This window comes from Aquarana catesbeiana, linkage group LG09 (assembly GCF_042186555.1).
Source record: "Aquarana catesbeiana isolate 2022-GZ linkage group LG09, ASM4218655v1, whole genome shotgun sequence".
Lineage (NCBI taxonomy): Eukaryota > Metazoa > Chordata > Amphibia > Anura > Ranidae > Aquarana > Aquarana catesbeiana.
Window position 1 is genome coordinate 34,312,409 of NC_133332.1, and position 10,234 is coordinate 34,322,642.

General features: G+C 43.8%; 1 protein-coding gene across 2 annotated transcripts in view; it reads left to right on the plus strand.

Annotated features, from left to right (window-relative positions):
* LOC141107491 (class I histocompatibility antigen, F10 alpha chain-like) overlaps positions 1-5,975 on the plus strand; it is an 88,811-nt gene extending 82,836 nt beyond the window's left edge. For both annotated transcript variants that reach the window (XM_073598260.1, XM_073598261.1), the window contains one exon: positions 5,837-5,975. In XM_073598260.1, coding sequence (XP_073454361.1) covers positions 5,837-5,872 — 36 coding nt within the window. In that variant the 3' untranslated portion in view covers positions 5,873-5,975. The remainder of the gene's footprint in view (positions 1-5,836) is intronic.
* Positions 5,976-10,234: the final 4,259 nt, after the last annotated feature.

The following is a 10,234-nucleotide window of genomic DNA, read 5'->3' on the forward strand; positions in this document are numbered from 1 at the left end:
CCTGTGTGCTTTGAACACCGTTTTCATATGTGGGGGCTACTCATATACGTTCGCTTCTGCGCGCAAACTTGTCGGGACGGGGCACTTTAAAAAAATGTGTTTTTTTTTCCCTATTCATTTTAATTTTAAATTTTTTTATTTTGACACTGTCTTTAAAAAAATAAAATCGGCCACTTTTATTCCTATTACAAGGAATGTAAACATTCCTTGTAATAGAAAAAAATAATGACAGGACCTCTTGAATATGAGATCTGGTGTCAAAAAGACCTCAGATCTCATATTTACACTAAAATGCAATCAAAAAATTTCCTTTACGAGCATTAGGCGGAGGTGGCGTTTGACGTAGTTTCCGCCCTACCATGCTATGGAGCTGAGCGGGGGCCATCTTCCCCTCACTCGGCAGCCAGGCTTCCACGGGAAAGGATGCATTCGTCTCCGTCGCTACCGGCGTGTCCGGTAAGCGGCGGAGACGACTGGAGCACGGGTGGTGGGCTCTTCTCCCACCACCAATAAAAGTGATCCCGTGGGGAATCGACATTCCCGAAAATACCGGGTTATGGCAGCTAGCTGCTGCCATAACCCCGGTATTTATCGTCAAAGTACTGACGTATGGGTATGTCGTTTTGCATGAAGTGTTTAATGAAATTTTGTTATTTTTATAATCACTGTGTCAGGTATTATTCCATTAGGAGGTTTCAGCATCTTTAAGTCCCATTACTCTTATTACTATTATTTTTGTTCTTTGTACATCTAGAGAGTGATATTTTTGCCCATTCTTCTTTGCAAAATAGCTCAAGCTCTGTCAGATTGGATGAGAGGGTCTGTAAACAGCAATTTTCAAGTCTTGCCACAGATTCTCAATTGAATTTAGGTCTGGACTGTGACTGGGCCATTCTAACACATGAATATGCTTTGATCTAAACCATTCCATTGTAGCTCTGACTGTATGAGATGTCAAAGCCTGGGATATTTTTTATAACCTAACCCTGTGTTAAATTTCTCCACAACTTTATCCCTAACCTGTCTGGTGTGTTCCTTGGCCTTCATGATGCTGTTTGTTCATTAAGGTTCTCCAACAAACCTCTGAGGGCTTCGCAGAACAGCATTATTTATACTGAGATTAAATTACACACAGGTGGGCTCTATTTACTGATTAGGTGACTTCTGAAGGCAATTGGATCCACTATATTTTAGTTTGGGGTATCAGAGTAAAGGGGGCTGAATACAAATGCACACCACACTTTTCACAATTTTTTTTGTAAAAAATTTAGAAAACCATTTATCATTTTCCTTTCACTTCACAATGATGTGCCACTTTGTGTTGGTCTGTCACATAAAATCCCAAACAAAAACATTTAAAGCGGAGTTCCACCCAAAAATGGAACTTCCGCTTTTCAGATTCCGGGGGGAGCAGATTCCTGTATAATCCAGGCATTTGCTCCCACTTCCACTTCCAGCCTCTACGGTGATCTACACCATGTCCAGCCCCTCCTCCACCACCGCCACTGTCTTCTGGGAGACACACAGGTCCCAGAAGACAGCAGGGACCAGTCAGGATGCGCATGCACAGTAGGGAACCAGGCTGTGAAGCCACAAGGCTTCCTGATTCCCTTACTGAAGATGCCAACGCCTTCACCCGGGAGCTGAGAGACAGACTGCCTTCGGGTGAGGACATCGCCCTGGACAGGTGAGTGTCCTAATATTAAAAGTCAGCAGCTGCAGTATTTGTAGCTGCTGACTTTTAATTTTTTTTAGCGGGAACTTTAAGCTTTAAGTTTTTGGTTGTAACATGACAAAATGTGCAAAATCTCAAGGGGTGTGAATACTTTTTCAAGGCACTGTATGTGAAGCACAGGGGGAGACATGCAAGATCTTTTCGACCCTGGATGTCTCATTAAAGAGAACCTGGTACCAAAAAAAATAATTTTTTTTCATTGTAAAAATTACACCCAAGCACATAAATCCCCCCTAAAATTTACATAGCGGTTTACTCTGCCCTCAAGAAGCTTACAATCTAAGGTCCCTAACTCACATGTCACCAGGCATGTCATGTGTCTGGTGATGCAATGCGTCGGGAGGAGGAGCCTGTGATGTTTCCAGCAGTGTGTGTGTGTGTACACTGGTGGTGGATGAGGAGTCTCCAGCGTCATGCTGTATGCAGCTGACCATTTTACATGCGATCGCATCTACGGGCAAATGTGAGTGAGGTTTACCCTAACTACATTGGGATCACTTTGTCACGTTATTTGCGCAATGGTTTTGTTTCCTTTTTTGTCTTATATGTCTTGGAAGTCTGTTGAAAATCGGAAAAGTCATCTTTATTAAGCAGCAGTGGAATGATTTAAAAGAAGCACCTGTCACCCCTTCAGGCTTGAATATCTAGTCCCGTTATACCTATTGTTAGGTATTTTTCTGGTGTGCACTAAGGGGATTATTTTTTGTGTGAATTTATTTTTTGTGTGAATGTATTTAGTATTTTTCACTGAAGAATTTATACTATTATTTTTTACTACTATTTTATTTCACTGTATATAATTTTTTAGCTCACCACTTTTTGATATCTATTTATTTGATGGTACACGGTGCAATATTATTAGGTTAATATCAGCGCAATTATTAATTTTAATATTCTTGATTTATTTTGTGTATTAGGTCACATATCTAATTGCAGCTATATTATTTGGGCTTTTTTTTAATATTATATCTCACATAATTTAGATCACTCTATCCCTATCAGCGCTTTAGTAATTTGTCACTTTGCAACTTTATTACATACACATACTAGGGCCAATTTGAACTCTGCTTTAAACCATAAGACCCCTTTCACACTGGAGGCGTTGTTCAGTGTCTTTGGTGTGTGGGAAGAAACTGGAGAAAACCCACGTAGGCACAGGGAGAACGTGCAAACTCCAGGCAGGTAGTGCTGTGATTGGGATTCACAACAGTGACCACAGTGCTGCTAGACGGAAGTGCTAACCACTTAGCCACTGTGTTGAAATATTGTGCATGCAGTAAATTTTAAGGTGCAAGTGTGGTAAGTTTTGTGATGTGTGTAGCATTGCCTTTAGTGAACTAAACAAAATACTCACATGTCAAAAATGTTTCACCTTTGTGATTTGAGGCTATTACCATTTTCATGTGAAGAAGCAAAATATTTTCTCAATGACTGTCAAAGGGTCACTCCAACCCGATCTGTTATATCTCTTACAGGTAGAGATTGGTGGGCTGGATTCTTTTCTCTGGGGTTCCCAGCATTGATATGTCTGCCTCTGAGCTCACAGCTTCAAATTCCTTCCCATAGATCAGTGGTCTCCAAACTGTGGCCAGTGAGTCAGATGTGGCCCTTTGCTTGCCTTTATTCGGCCTTTGGGGCACTTTTCCATCCTCTAATACGAGGCTCTATTCCTCCCACTGACACCAATAATGGAGTTTTTTTCCTCCCACTGACACCAATGATGGGGTACTTTTCCTTCCACCAACAACAATGATGGGACACTATTCTTTCCACTGACACCAGTTATGGGGCATTGTCTGTCCCTCCCACTGACACCAATGGTGTAATATTTTTTTCAACCAAGCTTATGCCATTGTTTACTTCCACCGATGCCAGGGCATTTCTACTCCCACTGGCTACAATCCAGCCCCCCTAAAGTTTGAAGGGCAGTAAACTGGCCCTTTGTTTTAAAAGTTTGTAGACCCCTGCAATAGAGCCTGAGAGCTACATGAACACTCTGTGCAGAAATATAAATAGGACCCTACAGGGGAATGAGATCCTCCTATTAGATACATCAGGTGTGAGGATCTGTCTACCTAATGCCACCAGTTAAGGGATCAGTAATATGACATCTTCCCATATCTAATACTAAAAAATCTATGTTGGGTGATCCAATACTTTCATAGAAGTTGTCAGATAATATAATGGAATCGTCAGATTTAAAGTTCTATGGTCACAGCATACACTTTCATTTTATAACATCAGAATTGTAAATACATTACAATTGTTATTCTTGACAATCCAGCATAAGCTTATTAAAAAAAATCACCTTTCATATTGGGAATTCTGCCTGTCTGCTGGCCATCTTTTTTTTACAACTTCCTGGATTCCCTGCATGCTTTGCACCTTCTCTTCTGCTGTTGACTTTCTATTTCTAAGGACTACATATCCCATGGTACCTTGCTGCACTGACTCCTCCTCCTGAAACTCTTCCTCAGCACCTCTGTAGTTCAGAAGGCAGGCTTTGTGAAATGTGACACAGCAGTGCCTACTTCCAGGACATAGTGACTATAAAACTAATTTTTTCTCTTCATATCCGACACAAAAGGGGAGATTTACTAAAACTGAAGGGCGCAAAATCTAGTCCAGCTGTGCATAGAAACCAATCAGCTTCCAGGTTTTATTATCAAAGCATAATATGCTTTCTGTTAGAAGCTAATTGGCTACCATGCACAGCTGCACCAGATTCTGAGTAATCCAATTTTTGTAAATCTCCTTCAAACTGTGGAGCTCCTCACCATGTGTAGGTGAAATACTAAGATGATACATATATACCCACTACAATCCAGCCACTCAGGACCTCACAGTATATATTGCAGCACTGGAAATATGGTGCAGCAAACATGAAGATGTGAAATGTTAAAGTTATATAAAATACTATATGGTAAATATTACAATAACTAAATATTATAAGCTCACATATTCCCCTTTACATCAGTGACATTGGGCCCCATCAGAAGAAAGGTGACAATTAAGGTGTCAGTTCAGAGGTCCTGGTTACTACAAAGACTTCTGTCATTTATAGTTTAACCTCCCTGGCGGTATTATGATTATGTCTGATTTTTGATGCTCAAAGTGGTACAATTATTTTGCATGGAAATTTGGCGTTTTATATTGTAGGCCTGTAATTCTTAGGAATAACTCACTTAAATCTTTCCAAACAAGAGTCTAGTAGATATCCCGGGTGTGATAAAGTTTGAAACACAAAATCATGAATTATAATCTAATAAATAACTATAAACAATTATAACAAATAATAATATAATAATAATAATAATAAAATGTATTCAATAATGTAATCAAATCAAAAACACTGAAATTTGCTCAGTTGCAGAATTGTCGCTGTCGTCACTTTCAGTGTCTGATGACGGATTTCCCCACAAATCACTATCACTCAATTCTGCAAGTGATTCTAATTTATTATCACTGTTTTCTAGCTGGTCTAAAACCACTTTTGACGTAAAGGGACACTTTTTAGTTGCCATGGACAATCTCCAGTTTCCAGGCAGAAAGAACAGTATATATAATATAAAACTACATGTAGGGCACTGGACAAAGCACCTACAGTGGAACCTTGGATTGCGAGTAACTTGGTTAACAAGCATTTTGCAAAATACGAGCAATTCTTTTTGTGTCACAAAACAAACAGGATTCGTGCAGTATCGTATTTGGCAACAGGTACGAGGGTGCCGGTGACACTCTGACCTGTTCGAAAATACTCTGAAACACTTGGTAATACTCTGTTCCCGAGTGTTTCTGAGCCTTTCCAAGGGTTTCCGAGTGCAGCCAAGCGGTCTCTAAATATTTCCGAGTCTCCCTGGTGCCCCCCATCTCTGGCCACATGCGGTATTGCATGCAATAGAAGTCATTGTGGAACGAGTGATCTTCTATGGGGAAACTCACTTTGATATGCGAGTGCTTTGGATTACAAGCATTCTCCTGGAACGGAATATGCTCGTAATCCAAGGTTCCATTGTACTTTGATTTTAGCCTGGAACTCCACTTTAACATTTACTGTACATAAAAGTTCAACAAAAAATAAAACCTTTTTTTTTTTTACAGAATGACAGTTCTGAAGATCATCAACCAGGAAACTAAAGATATTGAGCCCGTTCTGCTTTCAATCTACTGACTTGTTTTAGCTTTTATTTTTTATTTTAAAGTGGACCTGTCTATTAAATAATGAGCACTTTGTTTAGGATGTTTGGATAATAAGTATAATTTTTAGATGTAAATGTTATACCTTTATAAGTCATGTTTATCTTTCTGCTTAAGAACTATCTCTTCTGGGGGCGTGTCCAAGATGGCGACCGGAGCGGACGTGCAGTAACATAGCTCCGCTGCCTTCCCGGCCAAAAAACCTGCTTTCCTGCAGATTATCACCCCTGATTGCCCAAACCGAGTTCCGATCCACAGCGGAGGCCGGTGGGACCCTGGGGGAGACGCTGGGTCACGCTCCACGGACCCCACGGAAGGCGCCTGGGACCCGCTGCAGCCGAGCCTGCTACTAGGCCCGAAATCCCGCTCCCGGCCTACAATCCTCCGTTCCAGTGAACTGCGGACACAGCTTGCTTGGGAGGAGGTGGTGACCCACGACGAGGGAAGGTAGGACGTGGGGGGAGACACTGCTACACGGCCCGCGGCCCCTGCAGAAGTCGCCTTGATCCCGCTGCTGGTCTACCTGACTCCCCTGTCTCTGGGCCTCAGACCCTGCTATACTGCAGCCCGCTCCCTGTGTGCGGCCCCCACAGGCTGAAGTGGAGGTGGAGGGAGGTATGCCCAGGGGGAAGAGTGCTATATCAGCCCGCAAGCCCCAGGACAGTGTCCCAGGTACCCCCACACGGACCCCACGTCCCGCTAAGGGCTCTAAGATGGCGGCGCAGCATGAGGACATAGAACAGGCTCCTCTAGAAAGGGAACAGGAGCAATCTAATTTTGAGGCACTTATGCAGGCTATCACTAACTGCCAATCTACCCTCACAGGGAAAATTGAACAAATGCAGCTAGATATTAGCCTCATACGAAGAGACATGGACACATTTAGAAACCGCCTTTCTGAGGCTGAACGCCGTGTGGGAGATGCGGAGGATGTATTGCAAGATCATACGGTCTCACTTCGCACGCTACAGACAAAAATTAAGGCCCTTGAAACTCGTGCAGAAGATGCCGAAAATCGAAATAGGAGGAATAACCTCCGTATAGTAGGTCTCCCAGAGGGTACCGAGGGTGCTGAGCCCACATCATTCACGGAAAAACTCCTGCGTGAATTATTGCCACAGGCGGTTTTCTCAGATGTCTTTGTGGTGGAGAGGGCACATAGAATGCCTGCTACCCGGGGGCCCCCGGGAGCTCCTCCACGCACATTTATTCTGAAATTGCTGAACTTTAGAGATCGGGACCTTGTCCTCCGTGAATCTAGAAAGATCGAGCAACTGCGCTATGAAGGGGCTAAACTAATGATCTTCCCAGATTTCTCCATTGATACACAAAAGCAGAGACGTTCATTTGACCAAGTTAAAATGAACCTACGCAACAAGAAAATAAAATACAGTATGCTGTTCCCGGCGAGGCTGAGGGTCCAGGATGGAGAGAGGGTGCGCTTCTTTACCTCCCCTGAGGAGGCATCGCAGTGGCTGGAAACCATTCAGAGACACTGATAAGCTGCTTTAACTACAAGATTGCACAGATCAAAAAAGCAGAAAGGGGGGAGAGACAGAACATTTCTATTGTTCGTCCTTAACAAAGAGATTCCCCCCTGATGTTATCACCGAGGAGGATTGCGAGTGAAGAGGGTAACAAGTTCAAGATAAGTGCCCCCGGAGGACTCTGTTTGTCTCTCCGGGTGAAGTTGACTCTTTTATTCTGCAGGGAACATTTATCCTTCACAAGCTGGGGGAGGTTCGGTCCCCTTTTTGTTCACAACCTCAATTGGCAGTTGCCATGAACGTTTTTGGGAATGAAGCACACCGAGGTTTGGGGGGTGGTGCGGGGTGGGGGGTGGGGGGATGGATGGGGAGCACAAGTTCTTGCTCCAAGTTGAGACTTTTGAATTTTTTTTCTTTTCTTTTCCTTTGTTGCTGCTACATATACATAATCTGCTGTGTTACTATGCACTATATTGAAGAACAAGGCTATTTGCATATGTGTCCACTAGATGGCATGAGAGGTCTAATGTCTAACTCTATATGTGCAAGCTGTATGATACTTTTGATCTCATTTTTCCTCCTTAAACTTACAATGACCCTGAAAAGGGTTGATTATCAACCTGGTGTTATATTTTTTACAGTACCTCAATGCCACCACTGACAGTACTGTCGTGGAATGTTAGAGGGCTAAATTCCAAAATCAAACGATCTCTGGTTTTTAACTTCCTGAAAAAATATAACCCGCATATATGTCTGCTACAGGAGACACACCTGGTGGGGGGCAGGACGCTGGCACTGCGGAAACCATGGGTCGGTGCGTATTACCACTCGACTTATTCCTCATATTCTCGGGGTGTCAGTGTCCTAATTCACAAGTCGCTGGGATTTACATTGTTGGATCTCCATCTAGATCCAGATGGCAGATATATAGCTACACATGCAATGTGTGATAGAGTGGAGTTACTCATAGTAGGGATATATATCCCCCCCCCTGCCACAGTGGAGATCCTTAAAAAAATTACTCCGATATTGGCTCAATACCCTTCAGCTGGGATAATTATAGCAGGAGACTTTAACATGACCCCAGACCCAGACCTGGATAGAATGGGTGTGGGGCCATCCGGGGTGACCCCCTTGGCACTGTGGGCTGACAACTACGGATTTACAGATGTCTGGAGGATGAGGCATCCGGATGTGAGGCAATACACATGCCACTCTGCGGCGCATGCCTCCTTCTCTAGGATAGATCTGATATACTCCTCTGGAACTCTCCTCCCCAGAATACTTGAGGTAGATATTCTGCCTCGGGGTATCTCAGACCACGCTCCCCTCCTATTAAAAATGCAGACAGACTCCCCTGTTGCCAATGTTCTTTGGCGACTATCGGGGCTCTGGATTGCGGATGAGAGGGTGGTCCCCCTGGTGGAGGGCGAGTTGGAAGTTTACTGGACGATCAATGAGGGTACAGTCCCTCCCCCTACGCTCTGGGACGCCTTCAAGGCCTACACTAGGGGACAATATCAGACGGCAATTGGGAGGGTCAGGAAAGATACCCGACTGGCGCTAGAAGAAGCTGAAAAAAAAGTACTCCTTTTAGAAAAAGAATATGTGCACACGAGAAACGTATTAACATATGATACTATGCAATCCTTACATAGAGAGATCTCTCTTTTGCGAATTGAGACCACTAGAAAACAGCTGCTGGCTCAATCGCAGAGGATCTTCGAGCAGGGAGAGAAGACGGGTAGGATGCTGGCCTGGTTGGCCAAGGAACGTTCACCTTCCATGCATATAGCCCATATCAAGGACGACGAGGGCATGATCCACTCAGACTCCGGGGATATTAATAGGCAATTTACACAATACTATCAACGATTATATACCTCTAGGGTCTCCTTTGATGAGGAAGATCTGTGTACATTCTTAGATCGAATAGATTTTCCCCAACTGACCACAGAGGCTAGAAACAAATTAGAGGAACCAATTACTCTTAAAGAGGTCCAGCTAGCAGTGACATCTCTCCAGTCGGCAAAAACCCCGGGCCCTGACGGCCTACCCGCAGAATTTTACAAGGCAAATAAAGACCTTCTTAACCCTATCTTTCATAAACTGCTCCTCACAATGCTAAAAGAGGGCTCCCTCCCTCCCACAATGTCGGAGGCGGTGATTGTAGTCATAGCTATACCTAACAAAGACCCCACGTTGTGCTCATCCTATCGTCCCATATCACTTTTAAATGTGGATGCCAAAATAACTACCAAGATCCTAGCAAATAGACTTAACTCAGTTATTTTATCAATCGTACATGGCGACCAGACAGGCTTTATGCCAGGTAAGGGCACTGACATAAACCTACGCAGGTTATACACTAATATCTCACACGTGGAGAGGTCTCAGTCCCGGGGCGTAGTGGCCTCCTTAGACGCCGAGAAGGCCTTCGATTCAGTTGAATGGAGGTTCCTGTGGAATGTGCTGCAGCGATTCAATTTTGGCCCCCGGTTCATTTCATGGATAAAAATGCTCTACTCACACCCCACAGCTAGAGTCCATACAAATGGGCAGCTCTCTCCCCCATTTTCTCTAGAGAGAGGGACCAGGCAGGGGTGCCCATTGTCCCCGGGCTTGTTTGCCCTAGCCATTGAGCCCTTAGCTATTTTGCTTAGAACGTCCCCGGAGCTTGGGGGTATAAAGGTGGGTCCGTTGACTGAAAGGCTTTCCCTATATGCTGATGACGCGCTGCTGTATCTTCCAGATGCGTCGACATCACTGTCATCAGCCCTTGAAATCATTAACCAATATGGATCTTTCTCGGGCA